The 20,886-nt window shown below is 35.4% G+C and overlaps 1 protein-coding gene across 2 annotated transcripts in view; it reads right to left on the bottom strand.

Annotated features, from left to right (window-relative positions):
- Positions 1–20,886, bottom strand: part of PHTF2 (putative homeodomain transcription factor 2) — a 128,145-nt gene that overhangs the window by 84,609 nt on the left and 22,650 nt on the right. For both annotated transcript variants that reach the window (XM_058524147.1, XM_058524155.1), the window contains exon 2: positions 13,827–13,906. In XM_058524147.1, coding sequence (XP_058380130.1) covers positions 13,827–13,871 — 45 coding nt within the window. In that variant the 5' untranslated portion in view covers positions 13,872–13,906. The remainder of the gene's footprint in view (positions 1–13,826; positions 13,907–20,886) is intronic.

Below are 20,886 nucleotides of genomic sequence, written 5' to 3'. Positions count from 1 at the left end.
AAAAAAGAAAAGCAGAAGTGGGCATCCCAAGCAGTAAGGTGAAAAACAGCATGCAGAGACTTCAAAAAGCTGTATTTGTTGGATGGATGGAGTTAGTGAGTAAAAGCTGAAAGTTGGATGAGGCTAGAAAGCTAAATGAAATTAGATCAGAAAAATCTTTAAAGGCCTTCTGAAGAAACTTGGAGTTTATACCATATGTGAGAGGAAGTGTTTGAAGAGTGTTATTAAATAGGTAAGTGACAAGGTCAAATTTTTCTTTAAGATAAATCACTCTGGTGGCTCTGAGGAGAAAATATTTAACTGGAACAAGAACGAAGAAACAATGAAGGGAGATCAGAGCACATTTGAGAAATATTTAGGAGATAAAAGTAGTAACAGAATGGTGACTGGAGGAACAAATCTAGACCTTCATGTGAGTTCCCACAGCTCTATAAAGATAATTCTATTGTAGCACTTACAACGAAGTATAATAGTTATATTTTTGCATTTTGGTTCCCCCATGATGCAGAGTTGTTTTATGATAAGTACTCAGTGCCTGATACACAGTAGGTCCATCATAAATGGTATTTAAATGTAGATGGGGATAAATTCTACCAGGACATTATTTTTCGTAGAGAGAGAGAAAGTCTTGGTAATAAAAGTCTTTAATTCTAAAAGTCAAACTGTACTCGTAAAACTAAATGTACTGAATTTTCTCTACATGAAATCAATGTAATGAGGCTTCACCTAGCAATTTTCCCTAGTTTTCTACCAGTAAATAATAATAAACCACATAACAAAGTGTTACAGTGGCCATAAAGCAGTAATTAAAAACATATCTTGTTGGGGCCGGCCCAGTGGCGCAAGCGGTTAGGTGCGTGCGCTCCACTGTGGTGGCCCAGGGTTCCCCAGTTCGGATTCCGGGCGCGCACCGACGCACCACTTGTGAAGCCATGCTGTGGCAGCGTCCCATATAAAGTGGAGGAAGATGGGCATGGATGTTAGCCCAGGGCCAGTCTTCCTCAGCAAAAAAGAGGAGGATTGGCAGATGTTAGCTCAGGGCCGATCTTCCTCACAAAACAAAACAAAACAAAACAAAAAAACATATCGTGCTGTCTACCATTATGAGATTGGAGAAATAAGACTTCATCCTCTGATTCTCCTAAGCTCTAAAAGAATTAAATTTTAATAAGATCACCTTACTAACTTTCTCTTTATATACTGTCTTTTACCTGTTTAGAGCTATGCACCAACCCACTTCTCCACAAACCAGGTAAACCAGAATTCTTTAACTGTAATTCTAATCCTATCATGGCAGGTGTGTGTGTGTGTGTGTGTGTGTGTGTGAGAGAGAGAGTGTGTGTGTGTGTGTGTAATACACCAAAAACAGAAAGCAAACTAAAGCAAGATTTCACTTTAAATGACCAGGCATAATATATCTTAATAAAGATATTAGTTTTGGGCAAAAATTCGAATGGGAAATTTTTAGGTTGTACACCTTCTCCAGCATTTTATTCTTGTGAATCAATCCTCGGTACTGAATTAACAGCTTTCATTTGAATAAACTCTACGGGCCATTTGGCAAAGAGCAATTTAGCTTCTAAGTTACTCTGCTAAATAGCATTTGTAAAAGTCATTCTTTGTGGAACTATAAACATACAGCAGGTTAACACCAGCGTTTTAGGCACTCTCAGGCCTTTTCAAAGCTGGTACATTTGCCTAATTTTAGGCTGCCAATGGCAACCTACCAACTTATTTCACCACTATGTCTGTTACCATGGTTAAAGACAAACTGACTGCAAGATATTTGGAATATAACTGGCAAATCTCATATCCTTGACTAACATTTCTATTTTCAATATATTCATCAGAAAACGAAAAAAGTTAGAGACTTTTTTCCAGTATGTCATAAAATATTTTTCTTTTCAACTCCCAACAGGTAGAAGAAGTGTTATTCATTAATGAACTTCAACTTTATTCAAATAACATTGTTTCTTGGATCTCCTCATACCTGTGTAAATAACTACTTTAATTTTCAGGCACTGTAGCTGGAAACTGCTGTAGGCACATGAATGTTTCCTTTTAGTGGGACAACTATTCCATTTATCCTAAAAAAAAAGTCATAAGCAAATAAGTAAGAGAACTGCAGCATTTCAAAGAAGTTATGTACTATGTGGAAATTCCTAGTTCTGATGTACCCAAGTATTTGCAAAATAAAAACAAAAACCTTCTATTACCAAATATTCAACTTTTAAAGAGGACAAACATAAAATAAATACTAAGCCTTTGGGTGTTTATGTATTCACATGTCTGAACATGGTGAAAAGATGCCTCAAAAACTTTAAAAATAAAGAATTTTCCACTGATAACTGTTTTTGTGAACCCAGTACTTTTATACTCAGGAGTACTGAATACAGATCCCCTTGGAGTCTGTAAACATTACTGTGTACCAGCCCAGAAGGATATTGTCAGGGAACAGTGCAAGGTATTTTTTCCCATTTTTCCATTTTCTTTACCCATGGTAGTTGAATCAGTTATCTCAATTAAGTACAGGTACTGCTCATTCAAAAAGTGAAATTCTATAACTCGTGGTACAGTCGACAAGATCTCTAGGCTACATTAAAAACAACACAAAAAACAAAAAAAACAAGACTTTGTTGAGTTCTCTTATCTCTCAGTGTCTCGGTTTCCTCATCTGTAAAGTAAAGATACTAGAAAGGTTAATTTCTAAGGTATCCTTCCCTCTCTACATTTCTGATTCCTTAGTAAGAAGTTAGATTCTAGCACAAGGTAATCTCAAACAGGGACAGTCTCAGGGAGGGAGGGAAGAAGGGAGAGAGGAAGGGAGGGAGGAAAGCAGGCAGGCAGGCAGGCCAGCCATAGAAGTGAAAATTCACAGCAAAGGAGGACAGATAAATTACAATATATTATAGACCAAAGTCATAATTAATAGACAGTAACCACCAGAGATCAGAAAAATATTAGAAAATGGTTATTTCTATTCCATTTGCAGTTAAAGTTAAACAACTTTTGGAAAGAGTCTAAACTAAAAGAAAGTTTTCTCATTTAAAGAAAGATAATCAGAAAATCCACCAAAGAGTATAGAGCATTCCTCAAAATTACCATGTAAAATTAGGTGTTGTTAAACTTAAGAAACTATACCTGTCCTTCTATTTATTTATGCTATTCACTTTTCAATGCATCAGTTGTTTTGTTCCTTCCTAAAACCTCTCTCCTTACTATGAAAAAAAAGTATTTCACATGATCCCAGATAAAGAATGACATACGCTGAGGAAAAAAATGACATACGCTGAGGAAAAAAACTCTTTGTGCTAGAAATTAAACCTGTCCTTCTATTTATTTATGCTATTCACTTTTCAATGCATCAGTTGTTTTGTTCCTTCCTAAAACATCTGTCCTTACTATGAAAAAAAAAGTATTTCACATGATCCCAGATAAAGAATGACATACGCTGAGGAAAAAAATGACATACGCTGAGGAAAAAAAACTCTTTGTGCTAGAAATTAAACCTGTCCTTCTATTTATTTATGCTATTCACTTTTCAATGCATCAGTTGTTTTGTCCTAAAACATCTCTCCTTACTATGAAAAAAAAGTATTTCACATGATCCCAGATAAAGAATGACATACGCTGAGAAAAAAAACTCTTTGTGCTAGAAATTAAAGCAAAGGATAAGGGAGAGAGCAATTAAATGCAAGTATAGAATTCTCAAAAATACAAAAGAAACTTGACCACTTCTTCTAATGGTGTTTTTCTATTTTAACAGACACAGAAATGTTCAATTTAAAAGAACTATTAGGGGCCGGCCCCGTGGCTTAGCGGTTGAGTGCATGCGCTCCGATGCAGGCGGCCCGGGTTCGGATCCCAGGCGCGCACAGACGCACTGCTTCTCCGGCCATGCTGAGGCTGTGTCCCGCATACAGCAACTAGAAGAATGTGCAACTATGACATACAACTGTGTACTGGGGCTTTGGGGGAAAAATAAATAAATAAATAAAATTATAAAAGAACTATTAACCAAAACGTTTAATTATGCAAATATATTATCAAAAACAACACTCCATATTTAGCAAAAGGGAAGAGAAGAAAAAGCACACAGGAATTGCTCTTTAGCAGTATTTATTGAATACCTACTATACACCAACAATGTACTTGTGTTTATATATGTTACCTTACTTCATCATCAGAGCAATCTTAAAAGGATTCTCATCTCAGTATTATAGATAAGGAAACTAAGGTTCAGGAAAGCTAAGAAACTCACTCAAGCTTAGTAAATAAAAATAAAATCAGCTAACCTAAGACCATTCAGGAAAGTCAAACATGTCCTCCAGTACCTAATCAGTCTAAAATGTTGTACATAATTAGCCCCAAATATAAAATCCTGTAGCATCAAAGAAATGAATGGTTGTTCAATAGCCTGTAGCAATTATAGAAAAATTACATTCTCATACATTTGATTCAATAAGAGTCTGAATTTTTAAAACTTCATACTTTGACTCAATTGCTAAAATTTTATGACTTAAACAACAGATTAATATTTTATACACATATAAATATTTACTTTTATATACAATATTGTTTGGTCCTAATAGAAACATTTGGTATTTTAAGAGACAGCCAATAACTTATCAAAAGGTAGATTTGACAACCCTCCAAGGCTAAAATATTGAGAAATATACATTGTGGTTTAACTTACATGAACTTTTTTTTTGCTGAGGAAGATTCACCCTGAGCTAACATCCGTCACCAATCCTCCTCTTTTTTTGCTTGAGGAGGATTAGCCCTGAGCTACATCTGTGCCAATCCTCCTCTCCGTTTTTGTATGAGGGAGACCCACACAGCATGGCTGGTGAGTGGAGCAGGTCTGCGCCCGGGATCTGAACCTGAGAACCCAGGCCTCCGAAGCGGAGGGCACGGAATTTTAAACACCTGGCCACACAGCGGGGTCCTACATGTATGTTTTTTAAAGGGATCGAATGTTATTATTATTTATAATAATTAAGACACTAAACCTCATAATAGTTAGATTAAATAAAGAACCCAAATATCTATGTAGTTATTTAATAAGAACTAGAAGCAGAAAATCGCGCTTAATTATACACAAACTTATTCCTTAACATTTCATATAGGAGGAGCTAAGTGATCAACAATCTTAACTTTTAAGAACATGAAGAAAATATTAAGGATCCTGATCTTCTTTTACTCAGTTCAATACTGGTGGTCTAGAACACAGCTACACAGAAGGAAATAAAGTTACACATCTCTACATAGAATTCACTAAAACCAATCATATGCTTTAGTTATACTTCTGTAGTGGGTAGAAGAGTGTCCCACAAAAACTCCTGTCTGCCCAGAAGCTTGGAATGTCACCTCATTTGGAAAAGGGTCTTTACAGACGTAATTAGTTAAGAATCTCAAGATGAGATCATGCTGGATTTAGGGTGGAACCTAAATCCAATGACTGGGGGTCCTTATAAGAAGAGGAGAGGACACAGAAACAGAGTGAAGAAGGCAATGTGAAGATAGAGGCAGAGATTGGAATGACGCATCTACAAGCCAAGGAACACCAAGGATTGTGTTCAGCAGAAGCTTGGAGAGGCACGTGGGACAGTTTCTCCCTTAGAGCCTCCCTAGAGAAGGAACCAACCCTGCTGACACTCTGATTTTGGACTTCTGGCCTCCTGAACTGTGAAAAAAATAAACTTCTGTTGTTTTAAGCCACCCAGTTTGTGGTTATTTGTTATGAAAGCACTAGGAAATTTATACAACTTCTTATAATATCTTGATATAACCAGTGAGTTAATCCATTTCATTATCACAATAAATCAAACCATGAAAACATATATGGAAGCACTCTGAAAAATAAATGCTACTTAAATGTGTGGTGGTGCTGTAACAACAATATCATCATCATCCTCATCACTATCATTACTGTTGTTAAACCAACCCATATGTATATATAATACTAATTACCTTTTTTTTAAGAAAGATGTACACCTCCCCAAACAGTCTCACCTCAGAAGTCATCTTTAAAAAAAAACAACTCTCAACTTAAACAAATAAATTTTATAAAAGTTTCTTCAATCTGTTTTTCAAAGCAACTTTAGTACAGAAGGAACAGTGACCTGTAAGTCAGCAGACCTGAGTTTTGGTTTTATCATTAATTCATGACTATGATCAAGTTATTAGATCTACAGGCATCAGGTTTCCTATCTACAAAGCAAAAAGTTTAACAAGAACTAGATGATCTCTAAAGTCAAACTATCTTGACTACTGTAGAGCATAGTTTCTTTCTTCCTTGTAAATAAAACTAAAACTCATATTATTTATGCTAGAGATACCCAAACTGGAGAGAGGGTAATGGTGGAAAATTAAAAACTTCATGACCAAAATGGAGGAGAAAAAATCTTAAGTAAGAAGGTAAATATTTCAGCAACTAAACTAACCAATCTATTTCTGCTAGGACAAGTCTTATTTTTGGCAAATAAGTGACATTGAAAAGGAAGAGGTGGAAAACATGATAAATGACTGAAGCAAAGAAAGTTGAGGTTTATAAATTACACTTACTCATGACTGCTGTAGGAGTGTTAGAAAACAAACATCAACTAAATTACTCACTGTTCTAATACTGGATATTAGAAGTCTGACATTTTAGGTTTCTCACTAACAAGTAAGAATCTTTTTAGCTTCATGGGAATTGTTGGAATCCATGAAATAAAGCACTCTGATAAGCTTGGGCAGCAATTCCTCTGATAAATGTGGGGAATATGAAGTAATAATAATAGAAATAACTCATTTATTGAAGGTTTACCCTGTGTGGAGCACTTTGCTAACATTTTACATATATCATCAATTAATCCTCAAATAAATACAAAAGATAGTATTTACGTACATGAAGAAACTGAAATTCTGAGAAGGTAAGCAACTTGTCCAAAATCATACAGGCTTTCAAGAACAAGGATTCAAATCTCTGCTTTCGAACTCCAAAACCTGTGTTCTTGTTACCCATTAAGATCTACTGCCTCATATAGTGGTTACCCTTTAAGGGGGTGGGTTGTGACTGAAAGGGAGCATCAAGGTTTGTGTAGCACTGGTACCACTCTATTTCTTAACCTGAGTCCTGTTTTACAAACAGGCCACAAACAGTACTGAACACAAACAGGTGTTCATTCTGTAAAAATTCATCAAGCGAATACTTATAACCTGTGTGATTTTCTGAGTACATAATAAAAAATATATATATATATATGTATGTAGATACGGCCTCTATGCCTTAGTCGGGACTCTCTGACACGGCTAGACAACTCAAAGGTCAGGGGTGAAGCTAATCTCAGTGTGGAGTGAATCCAAGGACCAGGGCACCATGCTGGTCTGTGGTTGTCTCTTTTTCCCCCATTCCTGACCTACTTTAGTGCTGTCTCATTCTCTTCTTCCGCCCACAACATTCTCCACGTTGTGGTAACATGCCTAGAGGCTGCTCCAGACTTTCATCCTTCTAGCTCCTCGAAGAAAGAAGCAAAAGAGTCTTTTTCATCAGCTCTCACTAAAAAAAAAAAAAAATTGTAGGACAATTTGGATCATCAGATATATACCTGGACCAATCACTGTGGCCAAGGGGATGAGGTACCATCTTGGGTCTTGCCTTGGCCACATACCCACCTCTCTGGCCAGATGGAAGGAGGAGTATGCGTAGCACAGACATGGTCATTAAAGAAATTGCTGAGTACTGAAAGCAACTTTAATTTCTCATCTACTATAGTCCATGTCATCAGATACATTACTAATATTATTTTTAAGAGTGATACTTCATATTTATTGAACAATTCATAAACCATTTTAAAAAACTTTTTTTTTTGCTGAGGAAGATTCACCCTGAGCTAACATCTGCGCTAATCTTCCTCTTTTTTGTATATGGGTTGCCATCACAGCACGGCCGCCACCGAGTGGTGTACGTCCGTGCCTGGGGTCCAAACCCATGGACCCAGGCCACTGAAGCAGAGCGTGCTGAACTTAACCACTAGGCCACGAGGCCAGCCACTAAAAACCTTTTTAAAAATCATATTTAAAGTTGATTTACTTTCACAAAACCCTTGAGGCACACAAGGGAAGCATTAGTATCCTCAGTTTACCAAAGAAGGTACTGAGGCTCAGAGAGATTAAGTTAACAAGTTCAGTATTACAGCTGGTAAATGTCAGAAAATCAAACGCAGGTGCTCTTTTAACCACACCATACTATAAGGCACAGAAGTTTAAAATTACCTTAAAGAGTAAATGGTACATATGAGAATATGGTTCAAGAAAAAAAACTTAAAAAAGAAAATATAATAAGCCCATTTGTCTGTGCCTTGGTATTTCCACTTTGGTAGATCTTAATTTTCTATCCACTACCATAACCATCCAGAGGCAAAAGAGGACTGCATGGGAAATCACATCCCATCAGAAAGCATTTCTTGTGTGTCACTTAGAATGCTTTCAGCTGCAAGGAAATAAAACTCAACCTTAAGTGACTGAAAAAATAAGGGGATTTATTTTCTCACACTATAAGAAGTCCCAAAATAGGACATTTCCAGAGTTAGTTAATTCCATGACTCAAAAAGTCCCGAAAAACTCAGATTCTTTCCATCTTTCAACTCGGCCATCCTCCGCCTGCTGGCAAGCTCCCCTCATGGGAGCAAGTTCACTACAACAGCTTCAGGCATCAGAGACTCACCCAACAACGTCCACAGACAGGAAACAGACCCACTATTTCATTTCATTCATTTACTTATGCGAAATTAGTTAATATATGTAAAGCACTTAGAAAATGCCTGGCACATAATAAAAGTCATATAAATTTGTTACTATTATTTTTTAATCATTAAACCCATATTTATTTGTAAAGTTTTTTTCACTATTTTAACAGATGAGTTTTATTTTGTTTTTTAATTAATTTTTTATTGAGGCAATATTCGTTTATAACATTACATAAATTTCAGGTGTACATCATTATATTTTGATTTCTGTGTAGACTACACCGTGTTCACACCCAAAATCTGATTGCCATTCATCACCATACACATGTGCCTTTTACTGCTTTTGCCCTCCCTCCTCCTCACTTCCTCTCTGGTAACCACCAATCTATTCTTTGTGTCTATGCATTTGTTTGTTGTTGTTGTTTTTTATCTTCCACATATGAGTGAAATCATTCAGTATTTGGCTTGCTCTGTCTGACTTATTTTACTTAGCATAACACCCTAAAGGTCCATCCATATTGTTGCAAATGGCAAGATTTCATCTTTTTTATGGCTGAGTAGTATGCCATTGTATATATATACAACATCTTCTTTATCCATTCATCTGCTGATGGGCACTTAGGTTGCTTCCAAGTCTTAGCTATTGTGAATTATGCTGCAATGAACACAGGGGTGTGTATATCTTTTTAATTAGTGTTTTCACGTTCTTTGGATAAATACCCAGAAGTGGAATAGTTGGATCATACGGTAGTTCTATTCCTAATTTGTGGAGGACTCTCCATACTGATGCCTGCATCAGTTTGCACTCCCACTAGCAGAGTATGAGGGTTCCCTTTTCTCCACATCCTCTTCCAAAGTTATCACTCTGGCAAGTCCTGTGTATGTACTTAGTACACAAACATACACACACACATGCACACGCATGCACATGCACATATGCACAAAGGAACTTGACTAAAAAGGCAGAGAATTTAAAGTTCCCAACTATTAATAGTTGACCACAGTTATCAGTCAAGTTCATGCTACTCAGGCTAGTTTCTCATTTAATTACTAAATGAATCCCACTGTTGGTTCATATTTAGAAGCCATTAAACATATTCATTCAAGTTTTCTTGCTGGCTATTGACTCCATAAAGACAACGACCAAGATCTTTATATTGTCCATTCCATAAGCTAAGTTCACTACTTTACTCTCTCCATATAGTGTTGCTAGTGCTTTTCTTCTCTTTAAAATTTGGGGGTTATCTCTGGGCCACCCTTCTCTTATATATTCATCTCCTGAAAATACAACCTCACTCTCTCATAATTTGACCTGCATATTTATATAACAGAATCCTATGGGTTATTTGTTTTTTACAGGAATACTTAGTGTGTCAATTATGTGTGAACCCATATAACTTCAAGCCCCTATTTAGGATGCCTTCCAAAAGATAAATAATCCCCTTTCCTCAGGAACAAGAAACCAGAAATATGAAAGCAGAGTACTGTGTTATAAAAAAACATTCAACAGCTCAATATTAACCAAAAACTGTTCTGGTTTCTCTCATTACCATTCTTGAGACATTAAACGTTCTTCAGAATTAATGACTGAAAATTACTTTGTTTCAACAGGAACTTTCAAATTATTCATGACTACGGATGGCTACAATAGTACAAAATGAAGTTTAAAATTAGATATTAAAGGATTAAAAATCACAAAATAAACCATGCAGAGAATAATTTATTAAAAGGTACCTGATATTTAATTAGATCTTCTACACACATTTTAATACTTTAAAACAATGTGTTTTTATTTATTTTCTCCCTGAAATTTCACATCTGATATTAGAGCTCATGTTCATAATAGTCCACAAATCAAGTAATGGTCTTTGGAGCTAGCTAGTGTTCAGTACTCAAAACAAAAACATGAAAATGTCACCATTTTTGGTGGGAAAGGTGAATCTAAAGTGAGTTTCAACCAAACAAACAAATATTCAAGAAAACGAAGGTGGAAGTTTCTTCGTTTTTATTTATAGTGGCACCTTGTACTATAAGATGGATACTACTGAATAATAGTTACAAAATCAAAGAATGTTAAAATATTAAAACTTTTTAAGTCATCCAATCCAGGACTACTTCACCTGGGGCTCAAATCAGATGTGAAATTTTGTGTGTTTGTACATTATATACACTTTTCTGGAAATAAGATCCTAGAAATTTGGAAATTTCATCACAGTTTCAAAGGGATGTGCGATTAAAAACAGGTTGAGAACCATTATCTAGTTAATGTAGAGAAGTGATAAATGAGACTCAAAGAAATGAAATTATCTGCCCAGGGTCAAATAATCAGCAAGTATCAGCTTTAGTACTCAAGCTTTCTTTTCACTGAAACAAAAACACCTCTAAAAAGACTTTTTTTTAATAAACATATATTTAAGAGAAAAACAAATCTGTATGACCTACATACAGTCCCTGAAGGGACTCTCAGGCTGATGATAAAAGGAAACACCAAGATGGCAGCAGATGAGAGGCATGACTTGAGAACAGTCCATCCAGGATGGAGCAGGAAGACAGGGAGTTCTAGGAGGGTCATTCCCAAGAAAGAAACAAAGGAAGTGATAGAATACCTGAATGTGCCTGACTACAACAAAAGGAATTGCACAGTTCTATCAGAGACTTCAGAGAATCAGAAAAACCAAGCAAAAGGGAAAACAAAAGCTGCACAGACAGGAAATATTATCACAGTACATTACACGACACAGCTCTAAACAATGCATACACAAACGTAAGTCCTGAATACAGATTTAATCAAAATTTGTAGTCATTGGGAAGATGGGGGTGGAGGGAGGTCATAAAAAAGCTGAATTCTTATCACAGAGTCAGAAATCAACAAGTAACATCTACAATAAAATAATCAAGAAAAGGTAAGGTAGGTATGTTTAATAACATAAAGAAAATACCAAACAGTATTATTTGTCAGCGCACTGTTGCATTTTGATCAGGCAATTTTTTTGTTGTACAGAACTATCTTAGAGCACAGGTCAGCAAACTAAGGGCTGAGGGCCAAATCTAGCCTGTTGCCTATTTTAGTAAATCAAGTTTCACTGGAACACAGCCATGCCCATTCATTGCATTCACTTACATATGGTCTACGGCTGCTTTTGCACTATAACAGCAGAGTTGAGGAGCTGCCACAGAGACTTTATGGCCCTCAAAGTCTAAAATACTATCCAGCCCTTTACAGAAAAAGTTGGCTAACCCTAGTTCAGAATATTGCATAACATTTAGTATCCCTGATTCCTACCACAAATGTCAGTATTCCCTCAAAAGTAATTATGAAATTAAAACTTCACATCCCACATTTGCAACCCACCCTCCCCAACTCCCTACCAGGGATGAGGAGTAGCAGAACTTTGGTTTGAGAACCACTGAAATATAAAGAATTTAAAATAATTGCCTCTGGGGAGCAGAATTCAGAGGTTGGGTAAGGATAGGGAAAGGTAGTACTAGGGGTTACTGTTTTTTTTTTCCAATAAGCCTATTGAAACACTAATTGACTATTTCAAAATATTCACATGGATTTCTTCAAGAAAATTAAATTTAAAAGCAAAAGAAAAAAACAGAGCAAGTAAAATCTGGTTAATGGTTCTGGCAACTCTCTAACATAAAATGTGTGATTACATGTTCTAGATATAATTTGTGACATTTGGAGAATTTGCGGGTTGCACATATCGAAAGCTGCTAGGTAAATGACCCTCAGATAAAAAGAGTGTCACTCTGCTAACTGAGTGTGAGTGTAATATTTCAAACCCTCCGATCCCAAGAAAGGTCAGTTAACTAGTACATTCTACAAACGAGCTTCAGTGAAGTTTGAAATGTTCAACATAAAAAGCCAAATAAATAAAACGTTTAATAAACATTACTAACTCTCATAAGTAGAAATTAAGAGAAAAGCTTTCAAAGATCTACATAGGAAATTAAAAAATTTTTGTTTCAGTTTTCTTTAATTCAGTTTTCTTTTAAGTGGATTGGATGCTTAAAAGTAAGGATGACACTAACATAGAACCACAAAAGACTGAATTAATAGTATGATCAACATCAATACTTCCAATTCAGTACCTTAAATAAAAGTGTGATATTGTGTAACTGTGGTATGTTCTACCCAGAAAGGAAATAACACATCCAAAGACAGACTGTATTCTTAGGTTTCTCTAATCTTTAAAGTGTTGTAATTACCACTTATTTCCAATTCAACTAAATTTAAAAATTATCTAGTTTTCCCTTATACAGGAAAAGCTTTAAATATATAATTATATTTTGTTAATAGGGACCTCAAGAATAAGGCATCAAGAATGTTTTAAGATGTGAAAACAAAATTCACTACATACACTAAAAGTCTAAGATACTACATATAACAACATACATTTTAAAGAGTGTAAACAGGACTCTTCAGGAGTAAACAATTTACTGTTATTTTCAAAAAAGGCATTTATTCTCTTGTACTTTATAAAGAAAGCATTACATTGACAAAGCTTATTTTGAAATGTATAAGATGACATAGTTAGCTACGTAGTTATGTCAACTAATCCTAAAACATCAAAATAAACATTTTAATATTTTAGTTTAGAAAATACAGTCCCCAAAGATTTATTTTACTGAAAAGACTCAGCTGTTGAATTGTAACTTACTAGAAACAGATTAAAACTGTAGTTTCTCTTGATATAAAATACTTTTAAATTATAAGAGCTCTGCTAACCTAGCCTTCTATTAAAAGAAATTAATGCCAGAAAATTTTTAATGTTTTATAAAATGTTAATTATATTCACAATCCTGGAAATTTGGCTTGTGTTATAACTGAAAGTAATTAATCTAGCGACTTTGATAATGTGGAGTAAAAAGTGGAGAAAAAATACCTTTAAGCATCAGCTTTCTAATTTATTTAGAAGTAAAATTAGCACAAGGAAAACCAAAATACTCTTATCCCACTCAAAAGATCCTGAAATCTATTTGTCATTATTTCAGGTAAGATCTGACATAAATCCATAGCACAAAAAAAAGCATGCATTTTTAGAATAAAAACATTTAAAAGGTTAAAAGCTTTGACTATCAACTTACCTTCTTTTGATACCAGACTATAGCATCTGTGACTTTGGACGCCATTTATTCCACTGAAATCACACATTTGTCATTTTAGGCTGTGCAAGAGAGAAAAATATACAAATGACTTTACTTCCACCTTCCAAAAGGAGACGGAACAACACGCATACATAACACTCTGGTTACTTGCAAAGCAAGGGGTGTATGACTATACTTATATTACACTCTTCCTCATTACTATTTTAGCAACAAGTTCTCTAAACAAAAATCAGTTGCCATAATAAAAGAAGGATCTTTCTACGTGAATATAACACTTGAATTTTCTTACAAGATAGTTAAATTGTTTTTTTTTAAAAATAAGCCTTTTAAATAAATTTCAGAATTTCCCAGGTTATAATGGAAATTTTTCATTTATAAATTCATATACGATAGGAATCAATTCATTCACTCAGTTACAGACAAGTCTTGCTGCAGTTTCTATCTAGGAACTAGTGTCAATTACTGTTGCTAAAGGATGGTTTGACAGACATGCCAAAATTTATAATCATACATATTTAATTTTCCCTGATGCTCAGTAAACATAAAATTGAACCAAAATCAAATAACTAGAGAAACCTAATTAATTTATGATAAATACTAAGCCAATATTAGAGTTAATTACATAGGCATAATTAATATTAAGGACTTCCCAGATATCCCAGTTTGCTAATATTTAGAAATTTACCACAGACCATCTCATAAGCATCTTTTTTGTGTTTGTCTAAAACAGTTTTTGATACTAAACTTAACAGTTCCTTAGTTCTAGAGAGAATTAATTCCAGACTGATTCCAGTTAACTCTGGAATACTTTTCTAGTCATAAGAGGCAGGCTGGCATGAACGGGACCTCTGGGTACCGTATTATGGATTCCTTGAGCCTAGACAGCTTCAAACACAGATACTTGCCCCAGAACTCCTTACATACAAACCAGGATCATCCAAGGCCACACAGGATCTCCGGGAAATCCTGGGAGGAAAGCACCCTGCTGAGCTGATCCTAGCACATGCAGATCTGCAACTGTACAGACGCTACCACTATAGTCTGCCCTAAACAAAATACTGCCGGTTTATATATCATTCTTGAGAACACATTAGGATTCAAACATAATGAAAATTATTATTGGCAAGTTCAAATGTTCAGATGATCAACCTCTAAAATTTAAGGCAAAATTTACTTAATGCTTGTATTTTTGACTGTATTATACACCAGATTATTTTATTACCTTTCCTAAGATACTGATTCCATCTTTAACCAATCAAATTCAGGCAAACTATGTCTTGAAATTCCTGACAAACGCCCTGGCATTTGTCATAGGAGGAGCATATAGTCAAAAGACCGGGATTCAAATATCATCTGCCACTATCTAACATGTAATATTGAAGAAGTCACTTAATCTCTCTGATCGGAGTTTCTTTCACTTGCATGATAGGAATAACTACACCTATCTATCCCTTATAGGGTTTTTGTGAATAAGTAATATAATATACATAAAATGCCTACCACAGTCCAATATATACGGTAGATGTTCAATTATAATTATTTTTATTATTAAATTTTTATATTAAAAAATTCTGCAATCCAGGAACTGGAAGTATTTATATTTCCTTTTATTTTATTTCCCCCCAAAGCCCCAGTACATAGTTGTATGTCATAGCTGCACATCCTTCTAGTTGCTGTATGTGGGACGCAGCCTCAGCATGGCCGGAGAAGTGGTACGTCGGTGCGCGCCCAGGATCCGAACCGGGGCCGCCAGCAGCGGAGCGCGCGCACTTAACCACTAAGCCACGGGGCCGGCCCTATATTTCCTTTTTTAAACAAACAGTTTAGAGAAGAAATGCATGCAGTTTTTGTTGACATTTAAAATAAAAATAGCTACCTGATTATCATAAAATCACAAAGTCAACTTTCAACTACATACACATGCATTATTTAGAGATCTTAAAGTTCACCTCCACTGAAGTTTCTCAGTCAGATGTGGCTACCTTCATTTCTTTCACAAGGGTTTTTTGGGGAAGCTTTCCCTTACTGACTCCCATTTTGGTTTCTCTGTCCTGAAGGCCTCTGAGGGTGATTCATTAGCTTGAACCATATTTCATCCTAGAGGTTTTCTCCACTGATTCTGCTAGGGGACTATTCATTACAATATTACACCTTTGTTATATTTGTTTGTCAAGACAACTGTGTATGTTTTCCAAACTGCTTATAACTCTCCTTCTCCCCACTCCTGCTCACCTCTCACCAAACGCAAACTACAAAAGTTGGTACAAAAGTATGAGAATACCAACTTTTCATTTTACCCTCCTTTCACTTCACCCAATCTTTATTGACAAAAATTCCAGATTATCTACCAGGATAAAGATCCTCTCTCCTAATCCCCCAGGAGTGTAAATAATATACATTTCATATACAAAATGTAAAAGAATTCTTTATTCACCCAATCTATTAAATGTATGAGAGATTTAATATATCTGGGGAATATTTAAGTGGTCACATATAAATAGTAACAACTAAATTTAAAAAAAAAGCTTCAATGGAAGTGAGGAAAACGTTGCTTGCTTCAAATAAAATGATCTGAAAGATAATTTTTTAGATACTTTGTTTATACCAAGCTACATTTAGAAGTAAATTTCAAAAATCGTCTATAACAGTACACTAGGTATATAAAATGTTCTAAATATTTTAATTGTAGTTATTTAGATCTACAGAGATAAAACTTCAATCAATTAAAAAAATCTGTCTTCAGTAATGGTAAGGTTTGCTCTGCAAATTCATTTAACAGTTTTTCCATTGTGTCAACAACCTTTCAGTGACACTGAGTGGCTCATACCTATTTTTAAAACAGGTTTTACAGCATGCTGAGATAGATTTCTGAATCAGACATGTGACAAAGCGTACTCCAAGACACCCAAATTTCACATGAGTATAAACAAAAAGAATTAATAAATCAACAAATGATTTCATGAATAATAAAGATTATTTCTAAAGCCTTTTCAACTTCTTTGATTCTGATAGTCCAGGAGTATAGGTTTATAGTCTCTATTACCATGATAGTTTATGTTATATAAGTATTTTAATGCTAAATTATGACACAAGTTAATGTACAAAAAAAAAAGGAGCATAGAAAGCTTACTGGGTACCTTTAACAGAGAATCTTCATCTTTTTTGATCAACTGATCTGATAGAAGGATAGGTACTAAGATATGGAAATAATCCAATTATAAAACCACAGAACTAACTGCAGGCATAATATTTAAATCTTGCTATAGACAGTTACTCTGAGCTAATTCTCTCCTTGACACTGCTTTAATCATCAAACCTTGTCAAAACATCTGAAATTATTCTTTACTGTGTCAAGGTCCACACAAAATGCATTTATGATGCCAAAGACCAGGGTGGACAGAAAAGACGACCATGAAGAGATATTATGTTAAGGCTGCCTTTATAAAATCTCACTATCAAATATAGTAATGCCCAGGAGTATTCTTTGTACAGATGCAGCCAAAGAAATCCTCAGGTTTTTAACCATTCTGTAAGTTAGAAAAAATCAGTCTATCAAATAGTACATAATGTTACAATGCACTTCTCTCATCATTCTGAAAGAAATTCCTCTGTCCAGCAAGACTCTCACTATGCTCAGAAAACCCATCCCTGACGCTTTGCTTGTGCTGTTATTCCCATTCCTTTTCTCCACTCATCCATCCTTCTAAGGCAGTTCAAATCCTACTTTCTCTAAGATGACATTTCCAACAAGTGTTCATTTGGACTAAAAAATGTTGAAGCTTGATGTCTCTTCCAGCACTGATCTGTACTAATAAACCTGGCATTTAATTAAAAATGCAAAGTGGAGGGCCAGCCTGGTGGCGCAAGTGGTTAAGTGTGAGTGCTCCGCTGCGGCGGCCTGGGGTTCGCCAGTTCAGATCCCGGGTGCACACCGACGCACTGCTTGGCAAGCCATCCTGTGGTGGCGTCCCATATAAAGTGGAGGAAGATGGGCATGGATGCTAGCCCAGGGCCAGTCTTCCTCAGCAAAAAAAAAAAAAAAAAAAAAAAAGGAGGAAGATTGGCTGATGTTAGCACAGGGCTGATCTCTTCCCCCAAAAAAAAAAAAAATGCAACGTGTTACAGCCACACAAGTCATTCAATCATATGTAAACACTTTTAAGGAAAAAAAGAGGCATTTTTCTTCCTTTGTGTCTCACCAAGTACCCAGCACGTTATAATATGCAGTAGAGGAAGCAGAGCAGAGAAAAAACAATGACTAAGCATCAGGAGAATTGGGTTCTAGATCCCAGTTTTGACATGAAGAGCTCTGTGCTTTTGAATAAGTCATTGAGTTCTCTGGGCCTCCGTTTCTCACCAGTGCCAGCTAGGCAAACGTTCCACAACTCAGTAAAGGTCAAACAAATAACAATTCCAATAATGTACAGGAGTTCCCATGAATTCCCTTACTAACACACCCAAAAACATTAATGTTAGTTAAATCAGTGTTACATATATGGAATTTAACATAGTAGAAACTGTTAGACAAAATGGAAAACATGTTATTTTTAAAAAGTAGTTTATGTAAATCACCTCAGGCCGGGATCCCGTTATTATCCTCTTCAACAACCTTGTATCACGCTACCCTGCCCCTGGAATTGTATTTAGACTCTCCATCCTTTAGAATTGTATTTAGACCATCTAAAACCTCAACCTAACATACTTGGCCAACATTACTGCTCACCATCTTCTCATACATCCTATGTTTCCACCATGTCACATTTCCTACACTTTTCTACCTGTGTCAAAATTAACACTTCTCTTTCCAAAACAATGAGGATTTCAAGGCCTCCTAAGTTCTACTTTCTCTACAAGTTTCTCCCAAATTCTTCCATTAACGATTTCTCATCCTGTTCTGTGTTGCCATTACACTTAATATACTGTTTTGTATGGACTTTTGTGTACTTGTCTGTAAGTGCCCCCACCGCTATAAATAAGTCCTTTGAGAGCAGTCCAATGTCTTTATTATCTCTCAATTCTCCTATAGCTTCTTATATATATTAAACATGATGTTTACAAACCAAATTAAAAAGTTGCCAAACAAAGCACCATCACAGATGAATGAATTTAAGGACGAGAATTGAAAATTCTACCTGTCCAACTCCTGCACTACCCCAACATGCACATAAACATGCAAACATACTCATTCCTAACACTAAAAGGTAAAAGAATATTGTGAAGTATAATAAATATGGCTGGTTTATTTATCGACATGTCACTCAACCAATATATAGCTATTTGCAGACCTAAAAAAGTACAATGAAAAAGAGTTCAAGTCAAAACTGCCAAGTCCAGTCTAACTCCATTCCTAAATACTAAAGTTAAATATAACTCAGTTGCCTCCTCCACAGCTTTTTTAGACTTCAGAAACTGGGAACAAATGTGTTCTTACAAAGGTAATAAATGCTAAGGTTCAAATCAAATTTTTCATACTGATATTGAAGTTAGGAAAAAAGTATAACTCTGGTAGAGGGAACTGGTATGGGCAGAAGAAAACCTTCTAATCACATGACTTATAAACTTGCAATTTCTTGGAAAGTTTTTAATTCTTCATCTGGAATGAGGGTATCACTTCATGGAAATGTGAAGAATAAATACCACACACTATATGTTTAAAGTTGTTTTCAATCTTAGGATAGAAAAATGAAATGCAACATGAGGTCTCATAAACAGAGCTATACATTTTCTATTATATCAGTTCATAAAAGGAACATTTGTAATTTTTATTTTCCTTCATGGGACCAGTGCAGAGTCTGTGTATTTTAGGCTTGAGGATAACACTTAACCTAAGAAGAAAAATTATAGGCAAGTAACTTCTCTCTAAACCTGTATTTATAAAAACATTTTGGGCTATGGTGAAATCTAAGAGAATCCCTAGAGTCATAATCTTAATAACTACCCACAAAGCCTTCTGTAGAACTTCCTGATGGGTACACCAACACACCCTCTATGTCCTTTAAAGCAACTTTTCAAATATCAGAGTTTCTTAACTTTAGTATGTACCTACAAAATCTTTACTATTCCTTAAGTATTCTTTTGGGCTTTTTTTTTTTTAATACTTAAAAGGTCCTTTAAATACCTTATTGACAGTGTATTGGGTAAGTGCTTCTTGTTTTATTTGTTGTGCCGCTTGGAAAAATCAACAATGAAATACGATCCATTTAAATGGTTTAAACTTTCTCATTTACTCACAAGTATTTTTTTACCATCAACCAATCAGGCTCCACTCAAATATGGATATGTTATTACTGGCCTCTAGTAGAAACATTCACTAAATAAGTGTTCCAGGTATTCTTTATCAAAATAATAATGCACTAAGTGATATTCAAATAGCTTAAAGATTTAATAGAGCTTCAAAATGATTTTACTTAAGAGATTAAAAATTGTTAACCATACCTCATCAAAAATACTATGAATACAATTCGAAAAATACTACTTGTGGGGCCAGCCCAGTGGTGCAAGTGGTTAAGTGTGCACGCTCCGCTGCAGCGGCCCAGGGTTCGCCGGTTCAGATCCCAGGCGCGCACCGACGCACTGCTTGGCAAGCCATGCTGTGGCGGCGTCCCATATAAAGTGGAGGAAGATGGGCGTGAATGTTAGCCCAGGGCCAGTCTTCCTCAGCAAAAAGAGGAGGATTGGCAGATGTTAGCTCAGGGCCGATCTTGCTCACAAACAAAAATAAAATAAAATAAATAAAATAAAATAATAAAACAAAATAAAATAAAATAAAATAGAAAAATACTACTTGAGAGATATTTCAGCCAGTATCTAATTATTTAATAAAAATATTTATTTACTGAACATTTACCAATATTGCACTGTTCTAGGCACGGAGGATACAACAGGGAACAAGAAACAAAGTCCCTGCCCTGATGAAACTTACAATGCAAAGAGAGAAGACAGAAAATGAACAACAAACAGGATAATTTTGTGTTAAGGAAGTGCCACGAAAGAAAGAGGGAGATATGATTGGGACAGGGTGGGGTACTTTTGGAAAGAA

Source organism: Diceros bicornis, chromosome 3, assembly GCF_020826845.1.
Source record: "Diceros bicornis minor isolate mBicDic1 chromosome 3, mDicBic1.mat.cur, whole genome shotgun sequence".
Classification (NCBI taxonomy): Eukaryota; Metazoa; Chordata; class Mammalia; order Perissodactyla; family Rhinocerotidae; genus Diceros; species Diceros bicornis.
The sequence above is the reverse complement of the archived record's forward strand: the minus strand, read 5'-3'. Positions and strand labels throughout refer to the sequence as shown.